The sequence below is a fragment of the Neolamprologus brichardi genome, chromosome 11, assembly GCF_056152115.1.
Source record: "Neolamprologus brichardi isolate AB-2024 chromosome 11, ASM5615211v1, whole genome shotgun sequence".
Taxonomy (NCBI): Eukaryota; Metazoa; Chordata; class Actinopteri; order Cichliformes; family Cichlidae; genus Neolamprologus; species Neolamprologus brichardi.
Genome location: NC_142114.1, coordinates 21,118,229 through 21,133,293, shown reverse-complemented (window position 1 = coordinate 21,133,293; position 15,065 = coordinate 21,118,229). Strand labels below are relative to the sequence as shown.

Sequence of the window (15,065 nt, the reverse complement as noted above, 5' to 3'; positions counted from 1 at the left end):
GCACTTGTGTGGCTCATAAAGTCTAACTTACATAGGCAAATGTTTTGCTTGCTGCACATTAATTATGCTGTCATTCTCATAAGTCTCACTTATCAGAGTTACTCTTTCACTAGAAACCTGTCTTACCTGTTCTTCTGCCTTATTTTCTCTCTCCTCCTTCTCTCTCTCTTGACTGTCTGACCCACTCCTACTTTTTGCTGTTGATTTAACATGACTAGCCGCAGGAAAAGTTGCTCAATGTTAATGTTTGACAAGTAGGAAGAAGGTCCTTCGTTGCCATATCGAGCAGCGTTACACACACACAGCCACACTCTTTCAGTTCTCCTTCTACTCAAAGAGTTTGTTTGCTGCTTCGTAGAGGGATTACATATTCAAATCAAAGGGAGATCGAATGAAGGACAACCATGGGTGAGTCAGCATTATCAGTTTTTTCTTAATAAACCAACGTCATGTCTGAGTATTTTGACTAACAGTTGCCTTTTTGCTGGGAATTCGTGGCAGTGGTAAAGAAAAGCTGCGAAGTACTGACAAAAGTAATGGATTTGTATCTGCTTGAAATGCTCCTCCAAGAATTTATGTAATGTACCTGACATGTACAGGCATGCAAAAATACGAAACCTTACTCTACAGATACTAGAGTGTGTACGTTCTAGCTCTTGCACAGACTATATACAAAATTTGTGTTTGCTAAACAATTAGGGAAAACCTGTTTTTACATACATCCAACATAACAATGCCACACTTTCAGTTCTTTTAAGAATCTCTAAAGTTCTCTTTATATTTAGGAAAATAGTGACAACACGAATAGTTGTTTCACTTCTCTGTGATAAATGAAAACTAAGCATTTTATCTGTAATAATCCACATTCAAGCTCATATTTGTTTCTAGCCTCCACTGCTTAGGGGTTTGTCTTGGTTTTTTAAGATGTCAGGGCACATCACTTGTGAGACAAGTTACACCAGCCTTTGTGCAAAGAATCTAATTTTCTGCCCCATTTACGGATGCGCTGTAGAGGTGCTGGTGCTAATCGACTTTGAGAGCAACTCCGACGACGAGCTCACAGTGAAGGAGGGGGATGTGGTCAAAAATGTCACCAAGGCCAGTGAGGAAGGATGGCTGCATGGGGAGCTGAGAGGGAAGAAAGGCATCTTTCCTGCCAACTTTGTCCAGGTCAGCCAAGGCTTTACTGTCCACAGTACTGTACTATTTGCTATGCATATATTTGTGTTCATCTACATTGCGTGCAACATGTGTAAAATATGATTTATTTGGTTTTAACAGGAGGTCCCAGTCTATTTGAGAGGACAGAGCAAGATGGAACCACGAAGCATTAGAACAAGTAAAATGCAGAGTTTGAATTCTCAGCACTTTCTGTTCTTTACTGTCATAACCTTAAAAAGCAGGACAGGAGTGGCAGACGCTTTAATCAGAAAGCATTTAAAGCAGTTTTTAAAGATGATTTAAAATTGAAACCCAACACAATTATGAAATGACTTTGCTTTCCAAAAAAGGGGAAAAAAATGATAGAAAACTAATGAATAAATGCAATATTCACTTCAATATTAATTCAGTTGTACAGCATCAACAGTTGCCTCAAGGCGCTTTATATTGCAAGGCAGATCGTACAATAATACATACAGGCAAAAAAAAACTCCAACAGCCATATGACCCCCTATGAGCAAGCACTTTGTCAACAGTGGGAAGGAAAAACTGCCTTTTAACAGGAAAAAACCTCTGGCAGAACCAGGCTCAGGGAAGGGCGGCCATCTGCCGCGACCGGTTGGGTTAGAGAAGGATGCACATTACAATTAAAATATGAGCAACTGCTTTGTTATAAAATAAAAGGAATTTCTAAAACACTGCTATCACTAACTTAGGATAGTCCAATTGTGTGCAAAAGGTCCAAATGAACCACGCTGGTAATGCAGCGTCATTTAAAACTACTCTAAGTAAAGTTCCTGCTAAAAATATGACTCTTGCTACAAAACGAGCCATCACAGCAATACAATAATATTCAAAACAGGTTGCTCTTGACATTTACCACATCCTTGCAATGCAAAGTATATCTAATTCAGCTGTAGAGAAAGAAAATGGACTTTGTGGGAACAGACATGCTCAGAATGTGAATAATTGCTCCAAGCTATGCAATCTTAGCACTTTCTTGTTGAAACTTGTTAACAATGCTTTCTAGCCCAAAGACACTGTTAAAGACCTCTAAGTTTTTCTTTAGAAGAACATTATGAACTTTACTTTGTCTGACAATTCTTTCTTTTTTTAGCGAGGAAGAAACCGACAAGAAAATGTGAGGTACTGTTTCCCTACAGTCCCGTGAATGAAGACGAAATGGAGCTGGTTGCTGGTGAGACTATAGAGATCGTCAGGGAGGTACAGTTCTTATCACCCTTATGGTTTTCACACTTATATCTGGTCTCTAAATACCAAACTGTGAGTCAAATGTTAGCAGTAGATTGTGGGCTTAAAATAACTAGGTTGTGGCTGGTGAAAAGAAATCTCTGCGATGACATGGCAGTGAATACCTGATAGCAGCTGCTGAGAAATGATTTCCCTTTCACTTCCTGAAGCTGCCCTGTAGTCAGAACCCTGCACTATAGCGATGATATGTAAATCAGGGTGTTGTCGATGTGTTTGCTCAGCCTGAACCTCTTTAGGTAAATAAACAAAGATTTGAATATGGCTTTATTTGATCGATTTTGTTTTATTTATAATTAAACTCATAGTTCACAGCAAGCATAAGTTTTCTGAAATCTATGTGAACTGATCAGACTAGTCTTGGCAGTTCTGAGGATCATTCATCAGACACCTTAAACAGGCCGATCAAGTGTCTGGAATGCATCACAAGATGATATTTCATGTAAACCTAAGGTGCTAATGCAGCTATTTACTTGTAATTTTACATATTTTTAGCTTAAGCAATGTTGAGGATAGTCAAGTCATCTTTATTTAAATAGCACATTTAAAAGACATCAAGTGTCAGCCAAAGTGCTGAACAGACGGATAATATAATCAAATAAAATGAATTAAAACAGATAAGATGGTTGTTGGTCTGATGGCTGACTGTATCCACAATTTACAAGAAATCTAAGAGTATTGTACAGATTTCAGTAAAATAAGATTCATTTTTCTGGGTTATGGCTGTTAGCAAGTCTCCTTGACTTCTCAGTAGATTTTAGTTTTCTCATTAATTTGTTTAATAGCGCCAACCAATGACAACAGAGATTGTAGAACTTGTTTTTCTGTACAATATATAATAACCTGTGAATTTTGATGGCTCATGACCTACTTTGCATGACAGATTGAAGATGGATGGTGGATGGGGGTGAAAAATGGCAAACTAGGAGCATTTCCATCAAACTTTGTCAAAGAAATTTTCAGTTCTCCCAAAGGTTGGTGGCAAAGTCAATTAACAGAGTTTTTTATAGTTTCATTTTTCATATATAACTTTTAACATTTTTCATCTAAACAGATGTAAAATACAATGAGGGCAAGGCAAGACCAAAACTCAATGACGCTGTGTTCAATAAGGAGGTTTGTAACAGTGGAAAAACTTTTCTAAAATATGTATGAGCTGTGTTCGTTTTACTTAATGCTGTCTTTGTTCCCATTCAGATAACTCAGAGGGCAAGTGTTAGGAACAAAGCAAAAAAATGTAAGTTCAGAGTTTTATACATTTACATCACATGCTAGCTTTCTCACATGAGACACTGGTTCTATTTCTGAACAGCATTTTAAAAGCTGCTAGACTAGTATACAACGTCAGTAGGACAAGTGGTAAATCCTTGTACTTTTACCTTTATGGGTGGGGTCAAGCCAAAATACTTAAGAGCAATATTCCTTGATTTACTACTTCACAAAGACATCAAAGTGAGCGATCTTCCAGGGTTAAAGGTTTATAACTTACCTCAAGTATTACAGTATTTTGTAATCTTTGACGTTCTTTGATTTAGTGTTGTTCCAGGAAGGATAGAATTAGTCATCACTAGTGAAACCTCCTCACACGTACGACAGTTTCTGCAAAGTTAATAATCATGTTATCTCTTAACACCGTATCTCCTCAGCTATGGAGTGTTGCAAAGTCATGTTTGACTACAAGGCCAAAACAGAGGATGAGCTGGAGCTGAAAAAAGGAGATGTTGTTAAGATACTGAACAAGGTTTGAGCACACTTCTTTATTTTTTTATCAGCTGTTCTATGCTGTCACACTTATGACAGACTAATAAATTCCCCTGGATAATTTGCTTTGTTGAAATGTACCATATGGTTCTTCCAGAGAAACCAGTTGTGTCACTTTCAAGACTGACTAGGCTTGCTAAGGAAAAAATATTCTAGATAGCTACTTCGTGTTGACACGTTGTGATCTGCTTGACTTTTTGATGACCTTAGGTTCAGAGATTTCAGATCCCTAAGGACAGAAGCTTGTTTTAACCTCTCTCAAATGACTCTTTAATCACCATCTAAAGGAAACAGCAGATGAAGGCTGGTGGGAGGGAGAGCTAAACGGCCGGTGCGGCTTCTTTCCTGATAACTTTGTCATGGTGATTCCACCGATAAACAGCTTGCAAGTGAGTGGACAAAAACACAATCTCAAACATAACCCCGTTGGACTGGAGTTTAACTGCACTGCAATGAAACCATGGGCATGCTTCGGAGTAATTGATGCTATGCATGCTTTTTTGCCATTTTGAAATGCCCTTTGAATATAAAATACATTATGTCTATTTTAGCATGTCTGCAACCAGTATTCAGTGACTCAGTACTGTCTTTAAATACCGTCTGCTTTGGAGTTACTCACTGAAATTTCCCATTTGTGGAAACAGTGTGTAGAATATGGGGCAGAGTACAAGGCACATGGAGTACCAGAAAACTTACTTTTTCATTTCTTTTTCCTCCTGTAGACGGGGACCATAAGCCAACCACCTGCACGCAACAACTCCAAGAAACTCTCAGGTAAGAGAACAGCATGAATGTTTCCCTGATCAAATACAGAAGCACAGTGGTTGAAGCTCTTTGAAAGTATGATGTGGAGCTTGACATTTAGAGATTCACGACCAAGTCGGAATTTCTGACTGCAGCAGTGTTTTGCTTGGCAGTGTGCTGACTGTTTGGCCTGTAATGGGTTAGGCAAGTCAACATTTACACAGTTACATAATAATTCAATAAATATATATATATATATTTTTTTTTTTAAATTATTGGCCTCTGTAGTGATCTATGAGAAAATAAAGACGTAGAGGGAAAAAAATACCCTGAAGTCAGAGGAACTATTTGAACATTTCTTGAGATTACATGCATTCCACATAACGATTCATCAGACGCCCTAGTAACATTTACAGTAGATATGAGACGTTTTCATCTTGTGACCATGTAAAGGAGGTTAAACAGATTTAAACACTCTGCCCTGTAGCACACAGCATAAACTCTCTAACCCACAAATGGGGCCACGCAGGGAAAACTCATCACAAAGAAATGCAAAAGAGCAGCAAATTCTGGCAACCGGAATCCTGATTTTTTGGGGAGATAATTTTTCCTTAGAAGATAACGTTAGCGATCAATCGCAGCAGTTATTGACTTTTTAACTTTTTTAGTTTAGTCTGAAATCTAATATTTTCTGTTGACTGAGTTTTGATTTTATATAATATAAGATTTCTAAACTGAATTAAGTATTGCTGTTGTATTTAAACAGTTTTAAGGAAGAGACTGCCCAGTAATGCACCCTTTGAATTTCAAAGAGGTAGAAATTTAATCTATGAATCACACAGCAGGATGTGTTTCGTGGAAATTGTTTTGTAGCATCAAAAGTGTCTGCCCAGACAGCTTTTTAAAAGGATTCAAAATATGCACCCTCACTGAAACTTAAATAGGCAGGTGAAAATAAGGCCAAAGGAAGCGGCACCAGTACTATGAGAATTACAGTGCAGCCTCGTACCAAATTGTACTCATCATTTCCACACAGTATCACTTGAAAGATTTTCACAGGAAGTCTCAGACTGTAGTAAGATGGGGGATGGTTAAACTGGTCATGTGACATAGTTTAGGAGTCTTGGAGGAAACAAGGGGGTGGGGGACAGATGAGAGCTCTGTCACAGATTTCCACTACCAGCAACAAGCAGCACTTGAGCTTCTTCTGCTCTGTGGATGGTTTATTTACGGGGGGAATGTTGCACAATGCGTTGCATAACACTCAAGGTAGGCTTCCTGTGTTTTCGTCCGATCCGTTATAGATGTCTGAGTTTGATGTTAAGACTAAAGCAACATTTTTTTGTCCTATTTCTTGAGGTCTTTGCATCAGAGCAGTTTTACTTCTTAGATTGCATTAATTCAACAGGCCTGTAACCACACAGCTCATCTTATCTGTTTGAGAATAATCACTTCACTTGCATGACAAACAGAGATCTGTCACATAACTTTAATGATTTAACCTCTCTCCAAGGTAAGTCCTCTTACAGGCTGTATTTGTTTCATATGAGATGACCCAGAGTGCCAGTGCCAGTTAAGACCTGGGAACTGTAACTACATCGCTACTAAATCTAGCTGTTACCTGATTTGCTCTAATTACGTGCATATCTTTTCCATAACACGCCACTTGTAAACCTTATGTTTGAACACCATTAGCATTTTTCTACACTATAATGCTTTTTGGACAGTCTTATAGTTCTTTGCAAAACAGTCATGCACTTTTTATCAAAAACTGAGGGCTGAATACTCAGAATCAAAATCAGGAGAAGCCACACTTGCAAATACAGTATTATTTAAACAATGGCATGTTTGCTCAGCATGCATGCCCTGCACAGCACAGCGACAGCACGCTCATTCACTCGTTCTGCTACAGAGAAAAACATCTGGGAAATGCTCTGCTGATCAAGAGAACTTTCAGCGAAACTGCAAATGTCTGATAAGACCTTTTTTTCCTGACAAAAGCACAATGTAGGACATCACTGCTTTTGTCTGTGCTGCCATTGTTATGGCCGTACTAAATAAAGTGCCTTGAGCATTTTAAATGAGGACTTGTTATATTTGTGTGACAAATGCAATTAGTAATCAGCGGTAAAATTTAATTTAATGGGGGTTTTTTTTGCAGTAAAGACAGAGGAATCAGCAATGGAGAAAGTCGGTCCAACAACAACAAAGACGAGTAGGTAGAGATGGTAGATGCTTTTATTTTTGTACTAATTCATCTTAAAAAAAATCCTGCTGTGGACTAATGTGATGATTTTGTTTTGCAGATGATAAACCAGAGCCTAAAGACCTAAGAAGCAATCCTCCAACCAAAGTTAAGCTTCCACCCATCATCAAACCCAGCCCGCCTCCAGTCAAAGACAAGCCGAACAAGGTTTTACCAAAGTGAGTTTTACAGAAGCGTCTGTGATGTTCTTTCTCACTACTTGTAACTCCATGTGAAACCACTTTCTGGAGACCTGACCAGAATAGTTATTCATATGCAGCCTTTCTAAAGCAAATAGGCCCTCAGAAAATGTCAGGAACACTTTCTCCTCTCTGGTCTGGCACCAACAGTGGAGCATTTAGATGTTAAAGGTTTTTGGTTGCAACCACCAGTTGCTATGGTTTCCTTAAAGAAGAATGCCAGGATGCCTGACATTTAGTGGCTCAGTGGAAATTGTGGGATGAGTCAGATCAGGCCGAAACAGACGAGAGCAGCCCATTTCCTGTTTCCTGAGCAATCGCTCACAAACAGCCTTACACACACAAAATTGAGAAAACAAAAACAGGCCCGTCTTGAGAAGAAGAACGCGCTTTTGAAAAGTGTTTCCGTGCAAATTTGCCTTTTCCAGCTTCTTTAAGACTCCTCCTTCATGTTTATCTAAGCTTATCCCACAAGGCTTTTACAGCCAGGCTGATTTTTCAACAAACACATCAGTTACAACCAGCATTTAAAATGTTATAAAACTTAAGTAGTAACTCTGAATACAGAGTTACTATAGAATATTATAGTGATTTTTTAAGACTTCATTTGCCATGCTCTGCACCTGCACCTGCAACAGCACCAGCGCCCAACTCTATTCAGGAAACCAGAAACCACATACAAACTCTCCAACCCTCTGCGTCAGTATTTCTTCACTAAAAACATCAATAGATTTTTTTATTTGTCTGTAATTTTAAAAAAAAGTGTTCATTCGAAGGTATATTGTTGTTTTCTGTAGAACCAATGGTGATGTGGCTACTGTTCCACCGAAACAACCGGAGGAGAAGGAGACCGACGAGTTTGATGGATTGGAACTGCCGACTGAAAAGCTGAGCCATCCCACAGCAAACAGAGCCAAACCTCCACAGAGGAGACCACCGTCAGGACTCCCCATAGCAGCACAAGTATGTCCGCATTAGCGACCAATACCGATCGATCTGTGTGGCAGTGTGTGAAGAGCTTCACAAGAAACACTGAAATTATAACCTGCATACCCACATGAGTAGGGTTGTCAAAACAAGTCATTCTCAATACTAAAAACGACTGTCAGATAAGATACTCATTTGCAACAGTATTGATGCGGACAGCGTCGTCTTTGCTTCCTTCTGCCGACACACAACCTTTACACAGTACCTGCATGCAGGCGTCCACACAGGCCTTCCCCTTACCAGCAGCTGAAGCAGTTGACAATTACAAGACTACAAGAATAAACACCTGGAGGAATTTTGAGAAGTCAAAAAAGCCTCCATTTTAACAACCCGAACATGGATATTATTGTTGCTCTTGTTCTAATCTTCATTCTTGTTTTGGGGGTTTGAGGGGTTTTTTTTGCTCCTGTGGTATCAAAAATGGTATTGGGTATCAAGTATTTTCCTGGGTATTGATACAGTGTTAACCAATATTTCTGCAGATGAATCAAAGGTTTATCAGTTTTCTGTTTAATTTTGTGCAGTCAGTTAAAGCACAGTTGTTTGAAACAGTCCTAATAGTTTTAGTGATTCTTATAAATATTGTGTCCATGTTGGAATCATTTTTAGCAATAATATACCATAAGCCCATACTACTACTACTACTACTACTACTACTTCTACTACTACTACTAATAATAATGTTATTAATTTTGTGCCTCCGCAGTTCACACTTGTGTTGTTGTTATGTTTTGAGACCATCTTCACACCTGAAGCCCTGAACCTTTATAGACAGTACTCCATGGAGGTGTACATGGGAATGCTAATGATATCTGATATCATTTGAGAGTACAATAAACAGTCTTTACTCTGCCACCGCCCTGGTTTAAAGTCCATGCTGTGTCCAGTTGCACTGATTTGTGCAGTTGTGACTTTAGGGCAGCTAACTGTTATTGCATTCATGTATTTTGGTTCATGCTCTGCATATTGAGAGTTTCTGAAAGGGACCATCTCCTAATGTATGCTACACATTGTCCCAATCTGATTCTCCCGACGCTGTCAGAAGACAATTTTACAGAAAAGTGACCAGTTTTTATGGACAGCCCTTCTTGCTCACTGACCAAGAAAACTTGTTATGACTTCTTGGTCATAACAAGTCTTCTGGAAAAATGGAAGAATTAGAAGAAAGAGAAAGCGAGCTTGTACTTGACCGCCCAAAAAACCCACCTAGCGGTTAACCCTGAAAAGCTGAAAAACCAGAAATCCTAAGGCATGCTGTTGACATTTAAACTTGACTGTTCTTCCTTTGTACTGCTAGAGCGCCACGGACCAGACAGATGCAGAACCAAAAAAGTTTGAAACGGAGATACCGGCTGGCTTGCAAAAGGTTTGTAACACTCTGTGTTCTGGGTGAAATATGAATGAAATCACATATGTTTGAGTTCAAAAAGTTGTTCTATGTAGGAAAATGTGCAGTATGAATTTTTTCACAATTAAAATCATTTCAGACAACAGAAAATCTTTTGCCCACCCCTCCAAAGCCCGATCTTCGACCCAAGACACCACCTCCAGTTCGACCAGCACCACCCAAAGTTCTCGTAGATAACAAAACTGTGACCTTTAAAGACGAGCCAACGGTGGAGTGTCTGCAGGCTGAGATCAAAGAGCTCAGGATGACTTTGGAGCTGCTTGAGAAACGACAGGAGTGAGTACAACTCACTTGTTTTGTAGCCATGTTTGAAACCTGAGACACGACAGGTTTATGACAGGCTTAAAGTTACTTTACAAAATTAAGACAATTTTGTAAAAAAGATCTTCATCACATTTCAGCTAACCCTCTTCTAAAATAAAAAAAGAAAGATGCCTTGTAGCACAAACATACACAGGAAGTGAGTAATTCAAACCTAGCAGAGAAATACAAATGAATGTAACTGTGCATGTTCCATCATAGGAAACCCCCCCCCCCTTTCCAAACAAAAAAGCCTGACTCAACAGCTCTTTTGTATCTCTTGATCTGAAACGTTACAGCAGCCTGAGTAATAAACATGTGCTACACTCTGCAGAGCTGTAGACATTTCATTTCCTGATCAGTGATCTTCTTAAGCCTTTTGAACTCACCAACCATCAGTTTGAAACTCAAATTACTGTTGTTCCCTAGTCAGTAGCTGAATGTTTTGCATTGTACCAGTAAAACCTTTGACAGTATATGTAAATTACAGGCAAATACACAAATCCTAATGGGATGTGTGTGAAGACTTCTGTAACTGTATTTCAAGCCGTGTTTGTGTAATCAGTTTTCTAAACGTATAAAAAGATTTTCTAAATGCAACTGATATTTGTGAATGTGTATTCAAGATCAGTGTGTGCATAATGCATGCATAGATCTGTAAATTCCTACACAGTTATTAATAGATGCAACTAAACATTTTGATCCAGCAGCTTCCTGCTTGGCTGCTATGGTAGACCTACAAAGGCATGTGGCGATCTGTCTGTAAATCTGAGGTGTTGTCTGCTCTGAGGTCAGACTCACAAGCTCAAACATACCACCGACTATAACACCTGGTGATTTCAAGTATTTAACTGCTGAATGGGTCGGGTCATGGCTGTGGCTGCAGTTGCAAGCTTGACTACAATGAAATCTTAAACTGCTTTAGGTTTAAGATTCACACGTCCGTGTGTTTTCAGAAAGTATAGCGAGTGATAGTTTGTAAAAATATAACAGAAGTCCTTTATTGCTGAGACGTATGTGTGTAAAAACTCGAGTTAGTCATTAACCTGTGCAGTTTGGATCATCAAACAGGCGTTTTTTAGCGAATAAATTTTTTATTTATTTATTTATTTACCCATTTTAAATAATCCCTGTATGTGTTCATTATTTTTGTGGCGTATGGAAGATTGCAATGGGTTTGTGTAGTGTAACCCCAATTTCTCCCAAGGGAGACAAAAAAGAGACTTTCACTTAGACAGCTGCATCTACAAAAACAAAAAATGTAAAACATTTGCATATCTGAGTACCAGATTTTGAGGTTTGTGTGTTGTTGTTGTTGTTTTTTTTAACATAAATTGCACCCACACCAATGCCCTAGCATATCTGCAAAACTTATATTACCATAATAGTTCAATAAAATTAAACAATTAAAATAAATGTCTTTCCTGTTAGAGCTACAGAAGTAACTTTCTAAATGTATCCTTATCTTGACTGGCACTGCACAGTGTTGTTGACCTATTTAGACTTACCAGCATCTCCAACCTCCTCATTTTGTTCTCTTTGTCTCTTTTTATAAGGCGAGACATGCAGGAAGTGAAAGAAGAACTGAGGGATGAAAGAAACAAAAGACTAGCATTGCAGGTCAGTGTCTTGACTTCTGTGAGTGTTATTACTTACTGCCTGCTGCATAATGGGTGAAAAAATAAGCAGCAGTTGTGGTTCCAAGATCACGAGCGCAGTATAATCAGTTGTTTAAAAGGGTTCTTTTTGTTGTTGTTTCTTACAGGAGGAAGTGCAGAGTTTGAGAATGAAGCAATAATCCCAACACAGACTGTGACTAAGCTGCTTGTCTGACACTGTGCCATGCGAGCTCTTGGACTGCAAATTTCAGAAAATTAACATTTTTTCTGACACTGAGAAAGTAAAAAAACAACAAAAAACCCTCCCTAAACAGTATAGCTGGAGTTAATATCAAGCTACTCCTGTAATGGAGTGAAAGAACCAGATCCTCCAGAAGACCTTTAAGTAACATGCTGTTTGATATTGGAATGCCATAAATCTCATACAGGTCCTCAGTTGGGTACGCCTGGAAGCAAATTACTGTTTTACATGTTTTCTTTTTTGATCGTCTTCTTTATTACTTTTATTGTGGATTACAGGTTAGGCTATTTTTAATATCAGAATTTGTAATATATGCAGCTGTACATAGGAGGAAATATTGTTAAGTCTTTTACAAAGAGCTAAAGGATAATTTACATCATCATAATGGGCTTTGTTACCTGAATGTCAAGTGAGATACTACTGTCCAAACTATGCCATGTTAGTGAATTTATGCAATGTAATGTAATGTTGCAAAGATCCACTAGGGGGCCCTCTTTGTCTATTTTTTTTATTTTATTTTTTTTTTACATAAGGTGTTACGTTTTTCTGTGATTGCTGGGATTTATGGAAATGACCTGGCAAAGTAACCTCGCATTAGAGAAGAAAAAATAGAAGAAAAAAATACATTCTTCATCCAAAACAGTAACTGTGTTAACATTTAAGATTTAAGCGAGTGGCTCATGTTAATGGATAGTGCCTTAAGAGGGGGGAAAAAGGAAAAGAAAAGAAATAAAACTGTGATTTAATGCACCAGGAGTTTGTGGTCAGTTTGTGTCAGAGAAACACTGACTCACTCTTAAAACACCAAAAGGTGACTCATCAGTGGATGCAGAACACATGGGAGGAAAATTATTGAGAAATTATTACATCCATCGCAGGAACAGCTTTGGACAATGCAGTCTTCACAACATGCTAATGGTAGTGCCTCTGTGAAGAGCATATATGAACAATACCTGGAGCTATTTAGGAATCAAGCTCTGAAACTCTCGTGGAAACAAAAAAATATTGTGACTCATGCCCATTATTGATGCGTTCCTTTATGGACAAACAGTAAAACAAAGAGTCTGCTGACAGTGCAGAAACCTCTCATAGGATATCTAAAAACAATAATGTCCTCTCTGTGAAGAACCGCATGTGATTTAAATGTTTATAGAAGGTAAATTCTTCTTACACCAGAGATACACCAATAAAGTGGAATATCTGCACAAATACTTTATTCCTTAGTCTTAGATGGTGAACTCTGCACAGTGTACAGTAACACTGGTGGAATTTAAACTCTGTAGAGAGCACTGAAAATGGAGTAGTGAAAAAGTTATCAGAGCCCAGAGGTCACACACACACACACAAAAAAAAAAATTCCCAAGTTAAATTTAGAAATAATGAAAGATGTTGACAAAGAAAGCGAGACAGATGCTGAAACAAATCTGGATTTGTACAGCTTGTACAGATTTGTGATCCAAGCTTAAAAGGAACATTGTATTCTGATTCTCGGCTCAGCTATTTTTTACTTTGGAACCGTGAAGCTTTGCACAATTAAAAAGCACGTCATTTCATAATGCCTGCTCTATAGCCCCTTAGTTGAGCCATCGCCTGAAACAGCAGTAACATTAGCTCCAGTAAGTGTCTTTAAACATCCTGTCCACCCTAAAAGCCCACTTCCTACTGAGTGTCCAGCTTCCAGAAGCCAAGTAAGGGGCAGCTCAGTGCTTATGAGCACCACCTCTCCCTCTCGAAGACCAAACTGTAAACCTATTATCATATTTTTCCTCATTGTTTAATTGTAAATTAAAGATGTCACCTTTAATGAGGTATCCATACAGATATATTTTCTTATTGTTTAAACTTTGAAGTCAAATAAGTTCAGTTATGGCTTTGGTTACTAGATTTCAATCATGTTGATGTTTACTTAACTTTACCTATGTAAAAAATACACATATATAATTTGGATCTAATTGCCCTAAGCAAAATGAAAATGACATTGTTCACAATATTTAGTCGTGTCTCTAGTAAAAGATATTTTTTGGACCCTTAAAAGGACTGCACACAATCAAAGCTACGAATTTCTCTAAGCCACTGACCACAGGAGAACCTTTTCCAAGACCTCAACACAGAAGATGCTATCAGAAATTGGAGACCCGAAGGCAAACCTGAGCCCTATCTGGTCCTGCAGCACAAGAACCAGACCGGCTTCAGGGTGCCCAAAAAAAGGAATATTATTGCCTTACAATGATGTGTATTTTAGGGCATACTAACCCTCTCTATGGATTTACAGATGTGTCAAGAATTCATGCTAACATTTATTGTAAATCACCAAACCACTGAAGGGTGACTTGTGATAATATTCAACACAAACACACCACCAGTGTGGACAATTCATCAATGTTCTGTAAGTCTTTACTGGCAACCAAACATTGTTCCAAGCTATAAACTCACATGGAACAGATTTATTACACTAATACACAGAGTTGATATTGGACATCTAAGCTCTGAAATTCGGAGCAGCTGAGCTGTGGGAGTGATGATAACACGTCTCTGAAGACCACATTAGAAACAGAGTCTGACTTTAGTCATTATGTGAAGCGTTTGGGGCCATTACCCTGCACGAGACCACAGATGGAATTAGGCTGCCAAGTAAGCACCTTGTGTGCATGAGCCATGCTAATGGCCTCTGTGGTCAGCTCTAAACAAAACACCTCCAATCCCAGGACATACAACCTAGTCCAGAGAAACTGGGCAATGAGTGCAGCAGAAGGTTGCAAGCGTCATCGTTGGATTAACTTCAATTTCATTTTCACTAATAACTGGCTAATAACTACATCCAAGTTTACAGCAGTGACCCAGACTTGGAAGGAGCTATGGGAGACCCTCTCCACCACAGGAGGCATCCAAAACCAATTCATCCATTAACACTGCGATTATTTTTCTCTAAATCTGCATCAAAAGCACGAAAAAAAAAAAAAATCATAATGGGCATATGAAACAGTAAAATCACCAAGAAAGACAATTCAACCATGAGGTCAACAGAATAAGAGAAGAGGTTAGCAGGTTAGCATTGTAGCAGAAAGTAAATTAGGATTGGGGTGCAGGAGAAGAAATTAGCCACGAGCATATAAAAGGTTATCAACCAACA

General features: G+C 38.6%; 1 protein-coding gene across 1 annotated transcript; it reads left to right on the top strand.

Moving 5' to 3' along the window:
- Positions 1 to 210: 210 nt before the first annotated feature.
- On the top strand, positions 211 to 12,838 carry mnmip1 (manchette microtubule inner protein 1). The gene is made up of 17 exons (XM_006791690.3): positions 211 to 408; positions 1,013 to 1,170; positions 1,282 to 1,339; positions 2,279 to 2,385; positions 3,314 to 3,404; positions 3,485 to 3,546; positions 3,628 to 3,667; positions 4,077 to 4,171; positions 4,479 to 4,580; positions 4,914 to 4,965; positions 7,097 to 7,150; positions 7,242 to 7,359; positions 8,178 to 8,343; positions 9,665 to 9,733; positions 9,855 to 10,051; positions 11,632 to 11,695; positions 11,841 to 12,838. Exons 1-17 carry the CDS (start codon positions 405 to 407, stop codon positions 11,871 to 11,873), a joined length of 1,470 nt encoding a protein of 489 aa, XP_006791753.1. The 5' UTR covers positions 211 to 404; the 3' UTR covers positions 11,874 to 12,838.
- Positions 12,839 to 15,065: the final 2,227 nt, after the last annotated feature.